Genomic DNA, 23,529 nt, shown 5'->3' with positions numbered 1-23,529 from the left:
AGTGGTATAAAATATACCATATCAGTGACTCATGTATCAGTGACACAGTGTAAGATGCCATCTGTAATAGTGGTAATATATGCAACACATACAAGCTTTCTCAGTTCCTCGACACTAGTATAACCAAACTAGCAGGATCGCACAGAGCACTGACAAGCAGAGCACTGAATAAGTGAACAGAGCACTGACAGCATGCACATGAAAATCAGACCTCGACTAACTATGGCCGCGTTTAGATCCAAAAATTTTTGGATTTTGGCTACTGTAGCACTTTCGTTTTTATTTGGCAATTAGTGTCTAATTATGGACTAATTAGATTCAAAAGTTTCGTCTCGCGATTTCTCACCTTACTGTGCAATTAGTTTTTTTTTCGTCTACATTTAATACTCCATGCATGTGCCGCAAGATTCGATGTGACGGGTACTGCGCAAAATTTTTTGGAATCTAAAGAGGCCCTATATGTGCCAGTCCATATTGATCATTGCAAAGTCATGTGCAAGCATAAGAAATACTGGGTGTGTTTAGTTCACTTCCTCGCCAAGCCTGGCTAGCAAAACTAAGACAGGCTAGCTCTAGCTAGCCTTAGCCAATGCAAGGAGCACATGTTTGGTTGCTTATACTGCCTAAAGCCTGGCTAGGAATCGGTGTGTTTGGTTGCCTAATTTAGTTTGCATAGAATCACCTCTTCCTTCAGCTAGTAACTTTACCCCCTTTGAAGACTTTAGTCGAACATGTGGTGGGCATGCTCGGCGAGCACACCGACGACCATGGCAGGAGGCCACCACACCCTTGGTGCACGAGTTGGCAGCCGCGCTGCCTGCGATATCTCCGCCCGCGACACCTCCGTAGCATAGGGAAGAAGAATACAGGAGAGCTCGAGCCAAACCGCATGCGAGCACCCCAACTGGCCGCCATGGAAGGCACCCAGGCTTCTCCACCGCCTGCCATGGAAACCAGTCGACCTCCATCTTTGCCATGGACGGCACCCAGGCTTCTCCACCGTCCGCCATGGAAAGGCACCTAGGCTTCTCCACCGCCCGCCATTGAAGCAAGTCGACTTCCATCTTCGCCATGGACGGCACCCAGGCTTCTCCATCATCTCTGCCTCATCCACTCGGTGGCGGATCCCAGGGTCGGCCGCTTGTGAAGCCTCGTCTCCTCCAGATCCCGCCCGGTGACGGTAGTCCCAACCCGCCGCCGTGACACGGATCTCGCCGGCTGCCGCTCCTTCTCCCGCGCGGTGGGGTGGAGGAGGAGGGGAGCAGGGTCGCTGGTGGGTGGTGTGGAGGAGGAGGGGAGCAGGGTCGCCGCCGGGTGGGGTGGAGGAGGAGAGGAGCAGGGTCGTTGGTGGGTGGTGAGCAGGGTCGCGGCAGCTGGTGTGAAGGAGACCGCCGAAGGAAGAGCCAGCTCGCGAATGGCGTAGCGAGGGGGTGAGCGGACTCCTGCTCATCGCTAGCACAAGCCTGGCTCCACGAAAACGGGCCTCCCTCGCGTTCCCGGCGGGAGATCTAACTATTTGCCACTCTTACGGTGGCTGTCTCTCCATTTGCCAACTTTATCGTGCCAATTACAAAATTGCCTGAGAAAACAGTAACCAGACTAATATTTTGCCATTTTCGCTGACGTGTCATGCCAGATCAGCGCGCCAGCGTGGAAGTTAACGCCTCCGTCTCCGCTGACCCACGGCGCCCGCAACTGTTCGTCAGCTCCGAGGCCTGCGCGCTGCTAAAAGGGCCTCGCCGTCCGTCGTGGTGGTGGTGGTGTGCGTGGGCGGGGACTCAGTCGATGCGCCGCCACAATGCCACAGTACCAGGAGCTGCCCTGCGACGGGCAAGTGCTCGACATCGACACGGCGCTCAAGGATGGCATCCTCGGGGGCGCTCTGGAGCCCATGGATGCCGCGGCGGGGGACGCCGGCAAGCAGCCTGTGGAGCTCCGCAAGATGATGGACGAGCTGGACGTGGCCGGGGACGGCGGCAGCGACGAGGCGGTGCCGGCGGTCTTCATCTGCCCGATCTCGCTCGAGCCCATGGTAGATCCGGTGACGCTCTGCACGGGGCAGACGTACGAGCAGGCCAACATCTCGTGGTGGCTCGCCCTGGGCCACCGGACGTGCCCGACCACGATGCAGGAGCTCTGGGACGACGCGCTCACCCCCAATGCTACTCTCCGACAGCTCATCGCCGCCTGGTTCTCCCGCCGGTACACTCGGTTCAAGAAGCGCTCCGCGGACTTTCACGGCCGCACCGCCGACCTCGTCCACAGCCTCCGGGGCACGGCTGTGCCCAGGTGGCAACCCCTCAAGGGCTAGGCCCGCGTCGCGGCGCTGTGGGAGCTGCGCACCCTCGCCACCACCCACCAGTCCGTCACCAAGGCCATCGCCGAGGCCGGCGGCGTGGCCCTGTTGACGTCGCTGCTCGCCCCCTTCACGTCCCACGCCGTGGGGACCGAGGCGGTCGCCATTCTTGTCAGCGGGGTGCCGCTTGATGCTGACGCCAAGGGCGCACTCATGCAGCCGGCGAAGGTGTCTCTCGTGGTCGACATGCTCAACGAGGGCGCGGCGGACACCAAGATCAACTGTGTCCGCCTCATCCGCATCCTCATGGATGAGAGGGGTTTCCGGCCGGAGACGGTGGCGAGCCTGAGCCTCTTGGTTGGTGTCATGCGCCTCATCCGGGACAAGCGGCATCCGGACGGTGTCATCGCGGGGCTCGAGCTGTTGAATTCGATCTGTGCGGTGCACAGGCCAGCGAGGAGTATGATTGTTAGCATTGGTGCGGTGCCGCAGCTGGTTGAATTGTTGCCGGAGCTAGCAACGGAGTGTGTCGAGCCGGCCCTGGACATCTTGGATGCCCTTTCTGCAGTTCCAGAGGGGAGGATGGCTCTTAAGGATTGTCCGCGGACGATACCCAATGCTGTCCGCTTGCTGATGAGAGTTTCAGAGGCATGCACGCGACGGGCGCTGTCGATGCTGTGGACGGTGTGCCGGATGGCTCCTGAAGAGTGTGCACCTGCTGCTGTGGAGGCGGGGTTGGCCGCGAAGCTTCTACTTGTCATCCAGAGTGGTTGTGCACCGGAGCTGAAGCAGAAAGCGTCGGAGCTGCTCAAGCTGTGCAGCCTCAACTACACTGACACCCTCTTCATCTCCAAGTGCAAACTCACAAGGACAATTCAGTGAGATGGAAATGATGCTGCTCTGATGTCATTTGATTCGATGATGCGTGGTTTGTCGATTGACCTTGCTGAGTTCAGAGTTTCAAGGAAATGGCCATCCATTAGCAGGACGAGGGGGAGCTGACGAACAGTTGCGGGCGCCGTTGGTCAGCGGAGACGGAGGCGTTAACTTCCACGCTGGCGCGCTGATCTGGCATGACACGTCAGCGAAAATGGCAAAATATTAGTCTGGTTACTGTTTTCCCGGGCAATTTTGTAATTGGCACGATAAAATTGGCAAACGGAGAGCCAGCCACCGTAAGAGTGGCAAATAGTTAGATCTCCCGTTCCCGGCAAGCCACTCTGGAGGAGTGTTTTTGGCTTACCTAAGCCTGGCTATGAAGCCAAACAGGCAACCAAACAACTAGAGGCTGCATCCTAGAAGCCTGGTTAGGGGCTAAGCCACCCAACCAAACACACCCACTCTTGTTATGACTATTTGTTTGAGAGGAGGAACAAGTGGTGAGGTTCCAGTTACCACTAAGGGCCTGTTTAGATTTCAAAAAAATTTGCGCAGTACCCGTCACATCGAATCTTGCGGCACATGCATGGAGTACTAAATGTAGACGAAAAAAAACTAATTGCACAGTTGGGTGAGAAATCGCGAGACGAAACTTTTGAATCTAATTAGTCCATAATTAAACACTAATTGCCAAATAAAAACGAAAATGCTACCGTAGCCAAAATCTAAAAAAATTTGGATCTAAACGGGGCCTAAAAACAAATCAAAAGGAGGAGTTACCAAATAGATTGATGGCCTTTTGATTTAATTAATGAGGGGTAAAAGGAAAGAAATGAAATATTTTGTGTTGTCAATAGTTTTTATTAGACACATGTATGTCGCACGTACTTGTCTATTAGGGGCTGTTTGGATAGACTAGGACTAGTAATTAGTCCTATTTGTATCCACTGACTAATAAGTGGTACTATCTCAATATAAAGACAATTATATCCCTGAATTTGTTTGTCCGTGCATGGTTGATGGTCGAAGCCCAAAAACTGAAATCCAAAATCAAAGAAATATAATACTACAAAAGTCATTCGATCATTCAAGTGAAACAGCCAAGAGCTAACCAACGCCGCTCTCCACTGACTCCGTGAGCTGCCTGCCCTCCCAGTCGGTAGGCCAGTGAGTTAACAACTAGTCTAGGTCTTGCTAAAGTTTAGCACATCAATTAATCGATCTGTTTGGATTCTAAGGTTAAACTTTAGCAACTAGTTGTTAGCCAAGGGATCGCATAGGCCCGTATAGCAGGAGAAAAAGAAAAAAAATTGATCACGAGGTCGCTGAAAGCGTATTGATGTTGTGGGCCTCCCACGCCACCCACAGGCCACAGGAAGAATTGATCGGGAGCAATACACCACCGGCCTGTTCGCTGATTGGTTTCTGGGCTGGTTTGGGCTGACTGACGTTGGTTTGTTGTGAGAGGAAAACACTGTTGGCTGGCTAGTTTGGGCTGGTTGAAACCAACAAGCGAACATGCTACACGCCCCGACTGGCTGATGGGTGACTGGCGAAGGGATGCACGTACAGGTACAGTTTGCTAAAAAAAAAACCGTACAGCGATACAGAAGTCGACCAAGGCCATGTTTAGTTCCCTCATTTTCCAGAATTTGGCACTATGCAAAAAGAAGATTCCCCGTCATATCAAACTTGCGGTACATGCATGGAGTACTAAATGTTGACGAAATCAACAACTAATTGCACAGTTTGGTTGTACTTTGAGAGACGAACGTTTTGAGCCTAATTAGTCAACGATTGGATAATTATTACCAAATACAAACAAAACGCTACAGTACGCTACAGTGTCACTGAATTCCGGCGGCGCCAAATCGGTGGCCAACTAAACATGGCCCAAGCAATAGCCCTCAACGAAACACATGGGATTTCACGAGAACTTTGTAGGAGTTTCATATGAATTCGTCCGGTTCAATCAGAGTCACAACTGATTCGCCGGAACCTTGATTTTGTGTCGGTTCCCGCATATAAAAATATAAAATTATTACTGCGTTCCGTGAACAAAGATCGGCACCAAGGCACCAAAAGATATGCAAGCACAGGAATATTCAGTACAAGACCGACGTTGCTGAGCAACGAACAAATCCAACATGAGTTCAGCTGTGGCCGTGTTACCGTTCAAAAGCTAAAACAAAACCAGACAAAGCACTACCGAGTTAATCCAAAGTTCAATCTTAATTATACAGATGTTTCACAGTTTCGCCGAACGGCCCAATACAGAGCACAAGCTTAGTTTTTCACTTACAACACACCAGTTACACAAGGGTGGAACGTGAAAGCCAAGAATGAATTGCCTGAAACAGCATACCTACCCATGGCATTGGACACTTGATGGACTCCTGCGCCCAGATTGCATTGCATACCTACCTCGGTACAAAGCTCATTCAGGTGAACGAGCATTACTGCAGAGATGGCTGCGCATACTGTGGAGCTATGAATCCGGTCTCAAATGCCTATGCCTGTGGGCAGGAACTGCTGTTCTAGGATGCCAGGGCCAGACCGCTGCTTAAAGCCTCGTTCTGTTGTAGCTGTAGTAAGTCAGGAGGGACATGGAGATGCTCGGAGTTTTCATCTCCTAGGGCATGCAGAAGCAGGGTATAAGAAGTGGAAATGCATGCACTCATATCAGGTAGATTATGAAGAGATTATGGAACAACTGTACTACCTTTCTTTTTCTTTTTCTTTTTCTTTTTGAAAGCCGGTACTACCTTCCTTAGAAGGGCGGGCCTGGTGCAAGCGGTAGAGTCTTACCGTCTGTGACCGGAAGGTCCCGGGTTCGAGTCGCGGTCTCCTCGCGTTGCACAGGCGAGGGTAAGGCTTACCACTGACACCCTTCCCCATACCCCGCACAGAGCGGGAGCTCTCTGCACTGGGTACGCCCTATACTGCCTTTCTTAGGTTCAGCTTTACTATTGGGAGTGCCATTGTCACTTTTCTTTGTGTTTAGGAAGCGTCCCCCAGTTCCTCTTGCCCTCCTCATCGCGTGAAGATGACGAGACTCATGAAGATATGGCTGCAATATCAAATGCAAGTTCTTAGCAAGCTGTCAAGTTATATACTTCACTTATAGCTATAACTCAACCACTCAAGGACGTCCAGAAATAAACAAGACACGTAGTTTGCTAAGGAACAAGCTGAAAGTCACTGATACTCATTCCTCAATCTTGAAAAGTACAAAGAGAAGTGCTGAGGAGGCATGGTCATAATACCACACCACTAACCTTTCTGGCTTTGACCACCTTTTTCTCAAGTTCAGCCTTGGCACGTAACTGCCGGCGTCTTAAAATACCATGGTACTGCTTGGCATTTACATAAACAGGCTCCTCCGATATTTCAGGAGGTAATAGCATTCGAGATTGAGATAGTCCAGGCAGCTGAAAATGAGCCTGCACAGATAACATAAGGCGCTTTACGTTAGAAAAATATTTAAAAAAAAAAGAGTACTACAACACAAGAGGAAGGGAAATTTGACTACAGCTAATGTACAACCATGCATCTAAACTGTTTCCATCCACGTGATTTTAACAGTCGGAATTTTGAGTTGTACTCAAATGGTTGTACATGTAGCAGTGCTCTTTGTTTTTTCAAGTTAATTAAGGCAGTTCGATCGAGCTTTGAACATAGAGGTGTTGATATATACATAATTACATAAATTGTATAACTGAAGATGAATTCGTCTATTCAGAGTGTTGTACTTGATCCAAAGACATCTGAGCACTACCATCTTCCATAGCTATGACAACCGAACATTTCTTCTTCTTTTGATACCTCTAATGGGACAAGCTGTAGTGTGGTTTCATGTGCACGTACACACCAACCCTACACACGCACACCCACATGCACACAACCAAACATTTCTGCTTACCATAAAAAAAACTCACCTGACTTGCCCTTGTCATTGCCGCCGCCGCCGCCGCCACCGTCCTGGTCCTTGGTCTCCTCCAGGTACATCTCCTCCGCCATGGGCTTCCACAGCCGCACCCTTGCGTTGATGAACCAGTTCGACACCTAACAGAAATCAAGAACAAATTTTTTTTGAAAGTTAATTTACACACAGCCAGTAAAACAGTCAAATTGATGATAAACAGGAGAAGAAAGAAATGCTATTCATCAGTTTTATTTACTGACCTGACTCCTGGTGAGCCCGGTTTGCTTGGCGAGCATGATCTTGTCCGAATCCTTGGGGTATCTGCATGACGACACAGGATCCATGCGGACCAATTAGAGGCGGACACGATGAGGTGTGAGGCTGCATGCATGGCGCCATGGGCACGAAAGCAAGCAAGCAAAGGGCCAAACAAAGAGCAATGGAGTAGGTCGAAGAGTACAAGGGCTCATGATGAGCTACCTAGCTAGCTACTGCAGCTTGTGCAGTGAGGAGGATGAGATGGGACTCACGGATGCAGGAAGTGCTCGAAGAGCCAGGCGCGGAGGATGGAGACGGAGCGCTCGGGGAGGCCACGCTGGGGCCGCCAGGCGTCGCCCTGCATCATGCCGAGCTGCTGCAGCGCGTGCTGCTGCCGGAGCTGGTGGTCGATGTAGCGGAGGCGGGACCCGACGGTGCGGCCCCCGGCGGCGTCAGCGTCCTCGCCCAGCGCCCGGCTCGCCACGCGCACCTGCGCCGCGATCGCGTCCCGCAGGCACCGGAACTGCCGCGAGATGGTGCGCAGCGCCAGCGCCGTGTACGTCCGCGCCGACCCGGCGCCCGCCGTCGCCTCGAACGACGACGACACCGCCTGCATCTGCCCGTGGTACTGCCGGTACCGCTGCTCCACCTGCCATTGTCGATTGTTGTCGACATCGATCGCCACCATGCACACACAACAGTGTCAGTCAGCCATTGACCACTCTAATTCATTAATCAGGGCGTGCTACTGCTACTACTAGCAAGCTACTGGCCTACTAGCTGATTATAAGTATAGCTCGTTAGTGATGATCCCATCCAACCAACTGTTCGTCAACAAACTCTATCAATGCTGATCGGTGCAATCGCAACTGCTACACGCCTCCTGATATGATATGTCTACTCATGCACAGAAATGATGTATATATACAAGACATGGGGAAAATTAACGAGATAGTGAAATTTATGTTTTTCTTTTAATAAAAATAATAAAAATTGATATTTGGTAGTACTCGCATTCAGATTCAGCTGGCAGTACAGTGTACACTCATGAAGCAGGCTATTGCAGACAAAAAGAGACACATCTGATGAAGCAGCGAATTGAAGCTTGTTTGTACTGGCATGGACAAAGTACAACCAAAAGAATGGAAGTAGTTGAATTTAATTTATTTGCGCTATAAGCCGTACTTTTTCAGCCAACGAACCGTATTTTTCTCTCACAACAAATCAGCCAACAGTACTTTCAGCCATGGCTTATCAGCCAAGCGAACAGGGCATCTCTTAAGGATTATTTTGTTTGCTGAAAGACCTCCACTTGCCATATATTTCGTTGTACATGATAGTAGAGGATATGGTTTTCATTGCCACTTGTTATGTTATTAGTTAAATATGTTCATATATATACTCTATACCTTCTATATGGCACTTTGTCTTGGATTATATTGTTTTCATTCTCTTCCACACACACAAAAAAATATATATATTATTGCTTTCATTTTACTATTAGAACCGAACCTCTTAGTTGTTACCCCATACGCTTAAAATGAAATTAAGACATTTCAAAAGGAAAAAAAGAACAGAACCTAAGTGGTGATAAGGTGTACCAATAAGAATCCTCTAAGTATGTAATAAGCTGGTAATAATTAAACCACATAATAACTAGTGTTTTCTGCGAGGTGGAAATCACAGAATTAAGTAGGGGAACAATAATTGGTATTGATACTACTACAGCAAGTTGATACAGCATGGATGCTTGATTAAGAGAAGGATTTAAAGTGGGGGAAAAGTCTGATGATATATATCCATCAAATTAAAATTAAAGCCATGCACTGTTCCAAACAACTTGTGTCACTCATCTTTCAGAAAAAGAAACAGCATAACAAAGATAACCGAAAGGCAAATGGTTCCTAGCCTTTTAATACATAACACTGTGACACTGTCTTAGACTGTAGAAGCAAGCAAACAGCAAAAACAAGACAAAATATCTCTCCCTGTCAAATTTGAGGCAACATAACTAAAAACTTGCATGAAAAATCAAGGACCCTCAAGGCCTCATCAACAGCAATTAAAAACAGGTTTTTTAAAAATATCTTATTTTTGAACACGATCGAGAGAAATACATCAAATGGAAAATAACTTGTGAAATTAATCTTAGTAGTATGAATTGAAGCCATAAACTGTGCTATTTATATATACTACTGACCTCGTCAAGCATGTTGATAAGCTTGCTCTTCTTCATCTGCAGCTCATGCCGCTCCGCGGTGGACATCTCCGCCGCGCCGCCACCGCTCTTTGCGCCGGAACCGTCATCGGTGCCGCCACTGGACACGCCCTCCGAGTCCTCCTCCTCCTTCACCGCCGCCAGGCTCTTGGTCGTCTTGTTGGCGTCCTCGACGCCCTTGCTGACGCTCACCACCTCGTCGAGCAGCTCCTGCGCGGCCTTGAGGTACTTGGAGCTCATCACCATCTGCCCCTGCGACGTGGCCGCCACGCCCAGGTACTTGCCCTCGTCGGTGCAGCCAGGGCCGGCCACCGCGGCCACCATGACCGGCGGCGGCGCTGCCTCTCGGGACGACAGGCTGAGCACGGCGCTGACCCCAGCCGCCGCGGCGCCGCCGAAAGTCTGTGCCTGCGGCGGCGGCGACGACATGTCCACAGCGGCCACCTTCTTTGATCCAACATCTTTCCAATTGGTTGAGAGAACAGTGCCATTAGATTCCACCTGCAGGATACGTGAGTATACATAAAATATAGTTGGTTCCAAAACCAGTATTAGCTGGGCCAAAGATCACGTACGAATGACTTCATCATGGCCCTCCGCATATCTTCATCAGCATCCTTGTAGATGTCACGGAAGAATTTGTTCAATGCAGCATCGCCATCAAGTTTTTCTTCGTTCTCCTGATGCAGACACAAATCATGCAACCCCATACATATTCGAGAAACCTAAGTGGCAGCAATAAGAGTGGTACATATATAAGTGGGAATCTTGATCATACCTCCTTTTTTACCTCAGCTTCCAGTTTATCCCAGTCTTTTTTTGGCTTTGAAGATGGGTATGAAGGTCTTGGGGCTGTTTCAGCTGCAGAACATATATACAAATAAAATGTCTCTAAGAAATGCAAGACAGTTCAAGAAAGAAATGATCCAGATTATTAATTGGCTAATATTATCTACAGAAATCTGTTCATCTCAAACTGTTGATCATGTACAGATGAACCACAAAATGGACACACTACAAAACTAACGTGTGCACAAATCCACTACACTCAAATTAGTAGCTTCACTATACGGTTACTTGAGAAGGGCGGGCCTGGTGCAAGCGGTAGAGTCTTACCGCCTGTGACCGGAAGGTCCCGGGTTCGAGTCGCGGTCTCCTCGCATTGCATAGGCGAGAGTAAGGCTTGCCACTGACACCCTTCCCCAGACCCCGCACAGAGCGGGAGCTCTCTGCACTGGGTACGCCCTGTACTACCTTTCTTAGGTTCAGCTTTACTATTGGGAGTGCCATTGTCACTTTTCTTTGTGTTTAGGAAGCGTCCCCCAGTTCCTTTTGCCCTCCTCATCGCGTGAAGATGACGAGACTCATGAAGATATGGCTGCAATATCAAATGCAAGTTCTTAGCAAGCTGTCAAGTTATATACTTCACTTATAACTATAACACAAGAGGAAGGGAAATTTGACTACAGCTAAAGTACAACCATGCATCTAAACTGTTCCCATCCACGTGATTTTAACAGTCGGAATCTTGAGTTGTACTCAAATGGTTGTACGTGTAGCAGTGCTCTTTGTTTTTTCAAGTTAATTCAGGCAGTTCGATCGAGCTTTGAACATAGAGGTGTTGATATATACATAATTACATAAATTGTATAACTGAAGATGAAATCGTCTATTCAGAGTGTTGTACTTGATCCAAAGACATCTGAGCACTACCATCTTCCATAGCTATGACAACCGAACATTTCTTCTTCTTTTGATACCTCTAATGGGACAAGCTGTAGTGTCGTTTCATGTGCACATACACACCAACCCTACACACGCACACCCACATGCACACAACCAAACGTTTCTGCTTACCATAGGTTAGCAATTTTTTACCAAATGAACCCAAGTATATTCAATTCAATTCTGCTTCCATTTTCTGGATTATGTTCTGTAATTTTAATAGGGATGCTCATATTTAAGAACTGACGACTGTTCAATACATCTCCACTCTCCACTTGTCTTTAATTCTTTATCTCAGATTTCATATTTTGCCTGAGTAAAGCATAGTACCTAGTGCTGTTATTTAGACTAGCGCTATTAAAATTAAAATTTGCATAAAATGGGCCCCATGATTTCTAATGCTTAAATCAGCATAAAATAGTACCACAGCTTGACTTCCATAGGTAGTAACCATGCCTGCATAGTAAGGATCTGGGTACTGATGTGCTCCAGAAGCCTACACAAGGAAAGATATATAAACATGAGACAAGAAACACGTTGCCTTACAAGTTCTCAGAAAATGGAAACATAAACAGACAAGAAACAGAGTCCATAGAGAAGGGTGCACACAATTGATTGGTTCAGTTCCAGCTGTGAGTATGGTGCCAAATACTCCAACGCCAAAGCAGGTATCTGTGATGTGGCATGGTTCTTTTCTTGACCAGAGCTTCCATCTGGAATTAAAATAACATCAATTCTTAATTTCTTTTGTCGGTAGCAAAAAGTTGCTTGGAGCTAAAAGGCTTTCTTATTATTGTAAGGTAGAAAAATGATCTACTTTTGTTGCCAATACAGTGATTGATAATGGATCAAACTCTTCAAATCTAACAGTATAGCATGTTTACCCAAGTAGAACGTGTACAGCTGTACTCGCACCAACGTTTAAAACATTACATAAGGAAGTAGCATTAAGACGCATAGGACTTGCCTTTATTGGTAATGTTTGGAGGTGGAGAGGCATATGTCGCTGTAGAAGCATATGATGATGAAGCAGTAAAATTCTCAAAATCCCAATTGTTCTGTACGGATCCTTCTATAACGGATAGTGAAGTAGAGGTGTCCAGGTTTTCCAAATTTTCAGTGCTGTTCTCCTTCCGATGCTTCTTGGCGTCATCATGCCTAGTGTCAGTTTGAAGATAAGATATATGGGTTCTGAAGTACGTCACAAGGTTTAGCATGCAAAATGTTTCTCAGAAAATTTGATGAATGTGCAAAATTACCAAGGAACTAACTTCACCCTTTCTGAATGAAGAGACTATACTTACTTTTGCACAATGTATCAATGAACAATAAAGTCTGGAAGGATCTAAGCCCCTAGGTAACAGGTATGTATTGGTGCTTAATGAAAACTGCGTGCTATTGTGACTAACATTTGTTTTAACAATTTCAAAGATGGGTAACAAGAGCACAAGAGGAATGTGACCCCCAATTTTTATTTCAAGGTGATCAAGAACTTGGATTGTAGTTAGAAAGTACTTGTTAGGTACTATCTATCGTCTAATTTGGACTAAATGACATGTGTTTCGTTATGTGTTTGAACTAGATGGACAATCTAGTGACCATATATCATAGAGGCACCGTTGAATACGATCGCTATGGATATGTTGAGTTTGTTGACATGCAAAGCGTGCCTATGCTATTCAATGATATGCCTTCATTTAGTGAGATAGTTGCAAGGGCTCGGGAGGAGCTGCATTGCCTTGGAGATGATGGCATTACAGTTGAGGGTGTACTGCACCTAGGTTCTCCTCCCAACATCCTCAGACGAATGATCCCAATTGGTTGTGCGGATCAGTGGGAGAACTATGTGAGATCGGCTATGAAGAGCCAGCTGCAATGTTTGGACGTGGTTGTGCGTCGGGTGTTAGTCGATCCCATCCCTCATGGGTTTTCCCCACCAATGGGTCAGCAGGCACACATCGACCCTCCCGTCCTAGAACTTGATATGGATGTGGAGGTTGCACCTATGATTCCCAATGATCAATCTGCCCCCAATGCGGTAGTTGGAGATACTTGTCAGACTCATGTTGTTGTGGCAGATCCTTCTCATAAGATCCCTTTGACACAGAATCATCCAAGTAAGTGTCTTAACCGTATGGTTATTGGGAGCTTACCCCCTTCCTTACATCTATTTCTTTCATTCTTTCCTCATTTCTCTACTTATGTTGCAGGAGACATTCCTGAGAATGTGGATGTGCCCCCTGTTACTACGCAAGTGTACTGTGAAGATGGATTCCGTGGCTCCAATAGTGTTGAAATTATACATGATTCGGAGCCATATGAGATGACAAGGGCTCTTGATTCTGATGGTGATCGCCCTGTTGGAGAGCTGACAGAGAGTGATGTTGAGATGCTAAGGCGTATCTTTCCTAGCCGCCGTGATCTAAGAGTTCACGAGTTCAGCGATCTTGCTTATTCTGATCAGGCGTGTGCAGAAGGACGTGATGATGTGCTCCTAGAAGCTCCTGAGGCTGGTCCTAACATGGTAATTGAGAATGGTAGGGTGTTCAAGGACCTCCCTGCATTGAAGAGGTGGTTGCAGGCGTTTGCAGTGATACGAAAGAGACCTTACAAGGTCTTGCATTCATATGCGGAGCGCCGTTACACAGTTGTGTGTGACAAGAAACACTGCCCATGGAGGGTTTGTGCAAGGAAGCAAAAGGTCACCGGAAAGTGGAAGATCACAAAAGTTGCCGGACCACACAATTGTGCTGACCATGTGCTGACACTGAGGCATCAGCAGTTGACATCTACCCTCATTGCCAAACGGTTGATGGGAATATTACAGGGAGAACCCAACATGAAAGTTAGGACAATTATCAGGACCGTTGATGCGTTGTATGGAGGTTATGTGATAACTTATAGTAAAGCTTGGAGGGCTAAGCAGCAAGCGTGGAAGATGATATATGGGAACTGGGAGGATGGGTATGAGCAGCTACTAGTACTCTTCAATGCAATCAAAGCGGTGAATCCAGGCATGCATTATGAGTACATCCCAAAACCAAATGCATGGAAGGATGGGAGGCAGATATTCTTCCGTACTTTCTGGTGCTTCCCTCAGTGTGTCGAGGCCTTTAGGCACTGTCGTCCCATCTTCTCCATTGATGGTACGTTCTTGATTGGCAAATACCAGGGCACACTTCTCACTAGTACAGAAACAAGCTGTACTCCCGGTTGGAAAACCCCTTCAGTCCCGGTTTCCCAACCGCGAGCACGAATTCGGACTAAAGGGTCCCTCCTTTAGTCCCGGTTTCGCGCCCGGGACTAAAGGTCCGGTTGGTAATACCAACTGGGGCTAAAGAGGCCTCCCGGCCTGGCCACGTGGGTCGGCCCTTTAGTCCCGGTTGGTATTACCAACCGGGACTAAAGGTTTTCTTTTTTTTCTATTTTCAATTGATGATTCGTTTTGGTTTTCGAATAGGTTTTCGAATACGCATTCTATGCTGCTAATAATATATGTATTCTACACGCTTATAATATATGTTCGAACATTTTGTACAAACTAAAGTATGAAACTAACGTATATATTACATGCATATACATATATTGTACGTTATTTTATGTACATATAATATGTATATATATATTACAAATAAAGCTTGCATTGTATATTCTATCATATCCTTGGGATAACAAATTCACTCCATCTGGTTTGGCTTCCATGTTTCGTTCATGTCATTGTAGAACTCGCCGGTGGGGTTTAAGACCTGGTCATTAAGAAATCCTGCTATGGTCTCTTGAATTGCTTTTAGTTGGTCACGTCGTATGACTTTTTCCTTCAACCATAGAGTCTTCAATAAAAGTTAAAGGAAAAGTGTGTATATATATATATATATATATATATATATATATATATATATATATATATATATATGTGTGTGTGTGTGTGTGTGTGTGTGTGTTGGTCACGTGATTACTTATATATATGAGCAATAAAAGAAATTGTGAATATATGAATATATTTATATAACGTACTTTGAGGATCTCTTCAGGAGTTCTTTTTGCGTACGCCATGATGAACTCACAAACATAGTATCCGCAGTAGTTGTTCCCATGTTCTTGCCTCAGAACCCACTTTTACGAGAAAAAAGATCCGGTGAATTGAAAGCATGCATGGTGTTAATTGAATTATATATATATAAATATAGCTAGTACTTACTTTGTGTGCGATTACATCCAGTGGCACTTTGCAATGTTTCATGTGGTGTTCCTCAATGAAACTTTTCCAAACGCTGCGCCTAATAAAATAAAAAATTAATTTGGCCTTTAATAATTGTTGCAGTTAAGAGATCGGGGTATATATAGTTGCTAGAGAGGCCAAATTACCCTTGGATAATATCTATTATGTATTGGTACTCTGTTTGCTCTTTTGTTAACGAGTCTAAGATGCTCAACCAACTATTGGCCATATCGATGACCATCAATATTCAGTAATTGTTGCATATGTTTTTATACACAAATACGATCGACATTAATTAGAGTCAACATATATATATGGGACATCGCTTAGCTAGTAAGCAAATAATTGAACAAATATCCATATGATCGACATTAATTATTTAACACTCACTTGAAGTTGTAGGGGAAGAGTATGTCCTTGTTTTGTTGGTTCACTAAGAACCTCATGAGATTTTCCTCGAGTTCAGCTTTCCATTGAGGCGGGGGAGTAGGGTGTTTGAATACGACATTTGGATCAACGAAACCAACATCATTATCCTTTCTCTTTCTGAGTTCTGTCATCTCATATCTGCATATATAAAAATATAGTGTGAGGATATATAATTTATATATATACATGTAGCTTTATATATATACACTTTAATAGTAGAAAATAATCACACTTACAGACAATAGCAGCTAATAAGACTTTTGCCGAGAGAGTCCAGGTGGCATAGTTGGTGTAATTCTAAAAACTCGACATATATAACGTCATCGCCATGGAAGTAATGTTGGTTTCTAACTCTAACAGAAACAAAGGTCTCTCCCCGTTCATACGCCACCATGTACCACTTGTTTAGCAGGTACATTTGCGTACCCAGTTCACCTAAGGCCTCAGGGTTGTATAGACTCTTTCCATGTTCAAATTTCTTCCAAGGATCCACTTTCGGAGTAGATGGTCCTTCAGCGAGCACTTGGGCAAGGTCCAAACCAGTATCCTCGTAAAACCGAACTAGGTCCTCAAAATCGACGTTCAGTAAGTCTAAGTTTGAACCATATTCATTACGAATGATAAGAGGGGGGACTGATTGTTGCGATTGTTGTTCGAGTTGTGCAACACCTTTCCCTGCTCTAGTCTTTTTCTGCGCCGCCTCAAATGACTTGGTGAGAGAGCGATCGTAGTCCGATTTTGGCAGGGTCTTTTGAGATTCCCGCTTTTTCTGGTCCACCTTCTTTCTTAGAAGATCTGGAGGTAGGTAGAAGTACGGTTTCTCCGGGTTCTCCCTCGCTTCTCGTCGTTTTCTTACTTTTTCGAAGAAACTGCTCACATCTTTTTGTACTGCAGCATTTAATTGTCTGGATTATGTTCTGTAATTTTACCAAATGAACCCAAGTATATTCAATTCAATTCTGCTTCCATTTTCTGGATTATGTTCTGTAATTTTAATAGGGATGCTCATATTTAAGAACTGACGACTGTTCAATACATCTCCACTCTCTGTCTTTAATTCTTTATCTCAGATTTCATATTTTGCCTGAGTAAAGCATAGTACCTAGTGCTGTTATTTAGACTAGCGCTATTAAAATTAAAATTTGCATAAAATGGGCCCCATGATTTCTAATGCTTAAATCAGCATAAAATAGTACCACAGCTTGACTTCCATAGGTAGTAACCATGCCTGCATAGTAAGGATCTGGGTACTGATGTGCTCCAGAAGCCTACACAAGGAAAGATATATAAACATGAGACAAGAAACACGTTGCCTTACAAGTTCTCAGAAAATGGAAACATAAACAGACAAGAAACAGAGTCCATAGAGAAGGGTGCACACAATTGATTGGTTCAGTTCCAGCTGTGAGTAGGGCGCCAAATACTCTGACGCCAAAGCAGGTGGCCGACGGCGGTTCGTCGTCGTCGGACCCGTGGGCGTGGCGCAAGTATGGCCAAAAGCCCAAGGGCCCGAATTTTTTTAGCCTTTTTTTTGAAAATTTTTCATAAATATGCCCCTGGAGGTAAGATTTCAAAATCTGGACCTTTAACTCGGCGTCATTGTTGCTGACGCCGAGCTTACACGTCTCGGCGCCAGCGTTTCTGGCGCCGAGCTCTTAGGCTCGAAGCAAACGTGGCGGTGACATGGCAGAAAGCTCGCCGCCAGTCACCCTAGCGCCAAGCTCGACGCCGTAGATCTTGGCGCCAAGCTTGGCGTCATTATCTATGGCGCCAAGCTGGTGTTTTAACCCCGGCCTCAACCTTCCTGCCCGAGCCTTCTTCCTCTTCTTTCTCCTCCCTCTTGGGTTTTTTCTCTCCCCACTTCGCCCTATCTCACGAATCAACATATTGGACCGTGGAAAGTTGGATTTGATCCGTAGATCTTCGAGAGCAAGGTATCCTCGCTCCCCTCCTAGTTTTTTCGTATCGATTCGGTATATATTAGTCGGATTTTTCAACCTAAGAATCGTCATTACTTAGGATTTCATTCTATCCCTCAATATTTGTATTATACAACCATAGGATGATGCCAAGGCGTGGAAAAGCTAGCAAACCTAGGTAACCGCAGCGTATGTAGTTATGTTATGGGTTCATTGTTGTGCATCAAATGGAAAACCCTAGGTTTAGGGTTTAATGTTAATTGCTTTCGGTTCTTAGAACGAAATTGGTTGTATTGTAGTTATGGTTCTCATTGACATTAATTTGTGATGTTTTGATTTTTGTTTGTTAAATTACATCCGTTTTATTAGATGCAAGAAATGTATCGGGAGTTTTGGCGAAAACGGGGTTGTCCTCGAGAATTATACCCCGATGCGTCTAGCAAAGATGCCCCTGTCCCTCTTGACCTCCCTGTCCCTAATTGTGACTGTGGTTTCCCGGCCCACGTGTTTCAATCGAAATGTTCAGACACAGCGACGCGTTGCTTCTACACATGCAGTCGTTTTAATGTAAGAAATTGTTTCCACTATCTCTTTTTCTTTATTTGTGTAAGTATGCTACTAATATTTTGTTGGAATCTTGTTGTGTAGGACCATGAGAGGTGCTTTTTATTTTAGTGGATCGACGGTGCAGACAGGTTTGACCCTAGGTACCTCCTTTTCGACGATTGGTTTAGAGGGAGACATCCACGTGAGCACTTCAAGCGGTGGGTTCCACCCCCCCCACCCCCCTGCCATTGATGGCTAAGGAGAAGCACCTAGCCGTAGTTAGACGATTCGAGGAACCTCCTCTGTGCGAATGCGGAGATCGAGCTATGATAAACCTAGAGAATACTTTGGAGTTTGTGTGTCCGAACAAACACGAAGTAAGTGGAAAGTGTATCTGTTTAAATGTTTAGCTTTATGTGTGCATGTACTAATGTCTCCTCTTTTAGGTGTATGGATTTGCGAAGTATCGTTTCAAGGAGTGGCTCTATGGTCCTAAGAATCAATGGCCGAAGCCACCAAAGGCAAATGAAAAGAAGAAAGAAAGGTTAATTTACAAAGCACCTACAGTAAAGTGCGAATGTGGTGTTAAATCCAACTATGGTCTAGTCCATTCGGAGCTTGGAATAGGCCATTATTGCGGCCATATGGTTGACTATGATGAGGTTGGTTATTTGTGTGGTAAACATGAAATCGTATTTTGTTTCTTTTGCTAAGACATATATGATATAATTTTTCGTTTGAACAGAGCACTAGGAAATGCAGGTGAAAATGTTATGATGGTTAAGCTAAGTTCTTGGATGAATTGAAGGGGAGGAAAGTAATTGCACGGTAGAGGGGATATGGACATGACTATGTCAACCTATTCGTTAAACATCACAACGACAAGATGCGTGAGTTTGCTAGACAGCGCGGTATTTGTAACCCGATCGATGTTGGGCTTGACAAATGGGGATTGGAGAGACGGAGGGTGTTAGAGGAGGAAAGGGCAAGCAAGGAGGCAAGGGAGGAGACAAGAGTACATATGCAGGTCTTGAACAAGCATGTTGTTGCATTATGTGCCAGTGAGTGCTTGAAAGCCTTTTTTTCATTGCCTGATTTTAAATATAATATAAACACGTTTCTAACTGACTGCATTTTATACATGAAGGGATTGGATGCAGCGAGGACCATGACGGAGAGGTGGCTCATGCAAGGTATGAGGAAAAGAAGTTAGATGAGCACAGAATGCAAGCTGGTCGCACCGTTCAATCACCGATTGTGTTGTCTGATGAAGGGGGCGAGGATGAGGACGACACTGCCAGACTGAGCGAGCTCATCGCTCTATTAGAGGCGGGCTTGCAGGCGGAGGAGGCTGAGGATGACACTGGCAGACTGAGCGAGCTCATCGCTCTAGTAGAGGTGGGCTTGCAGGTAGAGGAGGCTGAGGACGACACTGGCAGACTGAGTGAGCTCATCGCTCTAGCAGAGGCGGGCTTGCAGGTGGAGGAGGATGACGATGCGTTCTTCACTCAGGCCATAGAGGTCGCAGATGAAGCGAAGGCTGCTTACAACAGGCGATAGGCAACAAGGTTGTGGTAGAGGACTGGTACTCGGATGATGAGTTGCTTACTCAGTATGTTTCAGACTGAGGATTTGCCCCCTATGTCTACTGTCGGCACGTACTTCTAGTATTATTATGTTATTTAATGTGGCATAGTATTGAACTTTTCATTATGTGGTTGTTTTCATTATTTGTGGTCATAATATTCAGCTTAATATTACGGACGTAGTGAAATTTGATCACGTGTTGCAAACAAAACCTAACGAAGTAGGGTATTATATAATTCAACACATAAAACACATGAAATGACATGTGAGAACATGTACCGAACTAGGGTACAGAGTTCCTTCGACTAAACCTAACATGCCTTAGGTAATTAAACCAAACAAAAAACACATAGATGTGGCATGTGAATAAGATAAAGTCGTCCAAGTAGTGTGGCCACACAGCAAATTGTGTTGCACCTTCTCCACAGTAGCCTCCCATTATTTGTGGTGGTGGTGGCGGGGGTGACGGGGGAGGCCCCTTGTTCTTGTGGTTAGGGTAGGTGCAATATGGATCATTGCAGAGTGCCTCCTGTGAATCAGCACCATTGTTGTTGTCGTCCTGTTCGTCATCCTTGTAACCGCTGCTAACTTCCCTTTCTAGATCAAAGATATGGTCCTACAGGTAGTAGATGTACTCCGCATGCGGATAAATAGGTCGAGGATCGACCCACCTAATGAACCCATAGTTTTCTTCGGCCAAGGAAGACTACAATAAGTATGTCATGTAAGTTGTATAGAAGAGGAACATATTGAAGAAACAAATAGTAATAGCAATTACCCATGCTCGCGGGCATTTGAAGAAACGAGGACCTCCATCTATTCCCTCGGTGAACATCTGCACTAGGCAATCCTCACCATGCATTCATTTTGGCCACTCTTCTTTCTGTTCATCGTATCCTCTTAGTAGTGTCTCTTTGGTGAAATCACTTTTGCTCTCAACTGGGAACCTCTCATAAAGAGCTTCCTCAAAGAAATCAGGACCAAGAGAACCCTCCCACACAATGGTAGTTCCCTTCCCCTTTCCTCTCCCTCTGGACGACCCTTCAGACATTGGTACTGCAATGAAAGAAAATACTGAGGAGTGCTGTGTGTGTGAATGAGAGGGAGTGAGGGTTATTTATAGGTTGAGAGGAGGAATGGAGGCCTCTCAATGTGCCATGTCAGCGATCCGTGTGCCTCTTCACCTCAGCCCTTGGATCAAACAATCATAAGATGGATGGTGGAGATGGAGTGGAGTTGTGCTTCCTTGCATGCCAGTACTATGTAAGTGAAGTGATAAATCGCTGTTGTCATAGTACTCCTCGTCCTTGTAACTGAAAAGTCTATTTTCATTGTCTGAAAAGCCTAGATTCGTTCACTGTTACTTGAAAAGCCTAGAATCATCTGCAAAGCGTCTGTACGATACGATTGGACTATACACATTCTAATGAATTTACATTTAATCTGTGTACTACATTTGTGCCTTTTTAGCAGTGTAGTATGATTAATGATTCATGGAAAAAATTCGCAAGAGTTTCCCTTATTTTAGGAGCATCCACAGTTACACACAGAGACATCATTATATAATCCACACATTTAATCCTCCAAAGAGCACAATGCAACCACAATGAACATCACAATCAACATAACATGTCCTGCATAGTCCAAATAGTCCACAATGTCTATACAGTTCTAAATAGTTATAGGAAAGTAAATACAAAATGCATAATAGTACATACTAACATCTACCACAACCCTCACTGCCTCCTAGTCTTACCCTTACCCTTATGACTGAGAGCGCTCATACCTGGAGTGTAAGGGTCAGGTGGACGGCATTGCCTAGTGCCTGGAGGCTGTGTAGGCTGAGTCGAGGGAGCGTCATGGAGCTGAGAGGGGCCAAGCTCGTCGTGCCTTTGGTCCACGTCGTCGTCGTCCTCGTCCTCATCCTCGTCCCCTGTAGCTGCTTGGCTAGAGGAACCTAAGCCTCCTCTGCCTGCGGAAGGAACGTACACGTCTTGCGTCGTGTCTGTCCTGCAACCACAACGAACAGCCACACAACGTAGCCGATGTGACAACCTCTGTTGTACAAAATTATGTTAACTGAAAGAATCTAACATATTAATAATATGTTTGAAAGAATATTTTGAATCTTATGTCTAGGAAGCTATGCATGTCATCGTCCCTGACTCTCGGACGAAAGTGCTCAATGTCTTCAACGGAACATTTGAGTGTATTGCCCTGCAACAAAGTTCTTAGTAATAATACTTATGAACAGATAGCAATATGTTTTGTTTTCTTTTGTACAAGAATCTAACGTATTATAAGGATGCTACGGCTCGAAGGTGGCACTAACTAAAATAGATACCTCTAACGCCTAATGTATTGGTATGCAACTTAACGTAGAAAAATAAGGCAATTGACTTACCACTCTATCCAAGATAGGTCCTGCCTCCACCTGCCTTCCCGCACGAGTAGATTGGTCGTACGCCATGTCTTCATCGTCGGAGGACTCGATGTCAGCATAGTCATCTTTTGTCCACTGTACCCTCAGCCTACAACGTGTCGCACGTTGGTACCATGCTTGGTACCGCCTGAACTCACGGTTCATGTGCGGCTCGTTGTTCTCGTCCACGTTGTCCAGCATCTCCTCCCATTGCTCAATGTAGAACTGGTGGTGCTTCTCCTAGTCAAAAATCTTTCTGTTCTTCTGACGATCCAACCTGCACGTATGTCATCATTACTTAATCCATGTACATGTCACCATATTAATGGAAATAGACCATCACGAGACATTTGAAATAGCAAAACACTTACTTGTGTAAGTCAATGCCAGTCGAGAACGGAGCCGTTGGCCAAAGCTGTCTCACTCCAAATTAGCGTGCAACTCTATCTGGCAGGTGGAACTCGACAGCATAGAAGCATATTAGAGGGCACCTCATCCTATAGAAGTTGTCGTCGAACCCACACATGTTGCTCAACTGAAAAGGAAGTGCCCCCTCTCCATCGTACGACTCCTACTTCACCTGCAACATGTCCAAACAAGATGTTAGATGGTATACTAATCCATTTCAAACCAGCATGGGAAATAAAATTTACTTACACTAGACGCCGTGAGCGTGTCTAGCTCATTCGTGAACTCAATATACGCACGGTCTAACCTCACGTGCGGAACCTTGACCTGGTCCCAAAGGTACGCCCACGTCGGCTGTCGACATGGAGGCTGACTTGGTAACCACTCACGACAAGCCAGAACCTCAGGACGGCCAACTGGTAGACGAGCCCACATCCACAACTGGAGCAGGTACACGCATCCACCAAGTGATGCTGTGGACGAAGTCTGATGACACCCCTCGCAAAAGCTACCGGTAAAGGAAACCCAAGACCGCAGAGCCCCAGCTGTACTAACCTGCCTGGTCCTGGTCACTGAGGCAGTGGACCCACATCCACGACGTAGTGTCACCCATGGCGTCGGGGAAGAGAACATAGGCAAACAGGTGTAGGATCCATGCCCTACAGTAGTACCCAACTGTCTCCTCATCTACCTCCTCG

At 45.8% G+C, this 23,529-nt stretch overlaps 2 protein-coding genes and 1 pseudogene across 2 annotated transcripts; 1 reads left to right on the top strand and 2 right to left on the bottom strand.

Moving 5' to 3' along the window:
* Positions 1 to 1,798: 1,798 nt before the first annotated feature.
* LOC136490035 (U-box domain-containing protein 75-like) lies at positions 1,799 to 3,178 on the top strand (annotated as a pseudogene).
* A 2,440-nt stretch (positions 3,179 to 5,618) lies between these two features.
* LOC136488130 (nuclear transcription factor Y subunit A-1-like) lies at positions 5,619 to 22,624 on the bottom strand. The gene is made up of 7 exons (XM_066485158.1): positions 22,440 to 22,624; positions 21,788 to 22,011; positions 17,331 to 17,392; positions 17,146 to 17,217; positions 6,454 to 6,618; positions 6,119 to 6,245; positions 5,619 to 5,804 (listed from the first exon to the last, which is right to left on the bottom strand). Exons 1-7 carry the CDS (start codon positions 22,622 to 22,624, stop codon positions 5,713 to 5,715), a joined length of 927 nt encoding a protein of 308 aa, XP_066341255.1. The 3' UTR covers positions 5,619 to 5,712.
* LOC136487129 (uncharacterized) lies at positions 6,729 to 12,518 on the bottom strand. The gene is made up of 11 exons (XM_066484255.1): positions 12,269 to 12,518; positions 11,911 to 12,014; positions 11,726 to 11,797; positions 10,693 to 10,954; positions 10,355 to 10,437; positions 10,152 to 10,256; positions 9,559 to 10,077; positions 7,631 to 8,007; positions 7,361 to 7,421; positions 7,114 to 7,240; positions 6,729 to 6,733 (listed from the first exon to the last, which is right to left on the bottom strand). The coding sequence occupies exons 1-11, from the start codon at positions 12,516 to 12,518 to the stop codon at positions 6,729 to 6,731; spliced, it is 1,965 nt and encodes a 654-aa protein (XP_066340352.1).
* Positions 22,625 to 23,529: the final 905 nt, after the last annotated feature.

This window comes from Miscanthus floridulus, chromosome 10 (assembly GCF_019320115.1).
Source record: "Miscanthus floridulus cultivar M001 chromosome 10, ASM1932011v1, whole genome shotgun sequence".
In the NCBI taxonomy this organism is placed as follows: Eukaryota; Viridiplantae; Streptophyta; class Magnoliopsida; order Poales; family Poaceae; genus Miscanthus; species Miscanthus floridulus.
This window is presented reverse-complemented; position numbering and strand designations above follow the sequence as displayed.

Coding starts and splice junctions, on each gene's coding strand:
- LOC136487129 (XM_066484255.1), bottom strand. CDS start 12,518: ATGCTAAACCTTGTGACGTACTTCAGAACCCATATATCTTATCTTCAA. Junction 11,798..11,910: donor TGGAACTGAACCAATCAATT/GTGTGCACCCTT, acceptor TTCCTTGTGTAG/GCTTCTGGAGCACATCAGTA. Junction 7,422..7,630: donor TTCGAGCACTTCCTGCATCC/GTGAGTCCCATC, acceptor GTCGTCATGCAG/ATACCCCAAGGATTCGGACA.
- LOC136488130 (XM_066485158.1), bottom strand. CDS start 22,624: ATGCTGGACAACGTGGACGAGAACAACGAGCCGCACATGAACCGTGAG. Junction 17,393..21,787: donor ACCTGACCCTTACACTCCAG/GTATGAGCGCTC, acceptor ACCGCCGTCGGC/CACCTGCTTTGGCGTCAGAG. Junction 17,218..17,330: donor TGGAACTGAACCAATCAATT/GTGTGCACCCTT, acceptor TTCCTTGTGTAG/GCTTCTGGAGCACATCAGTA.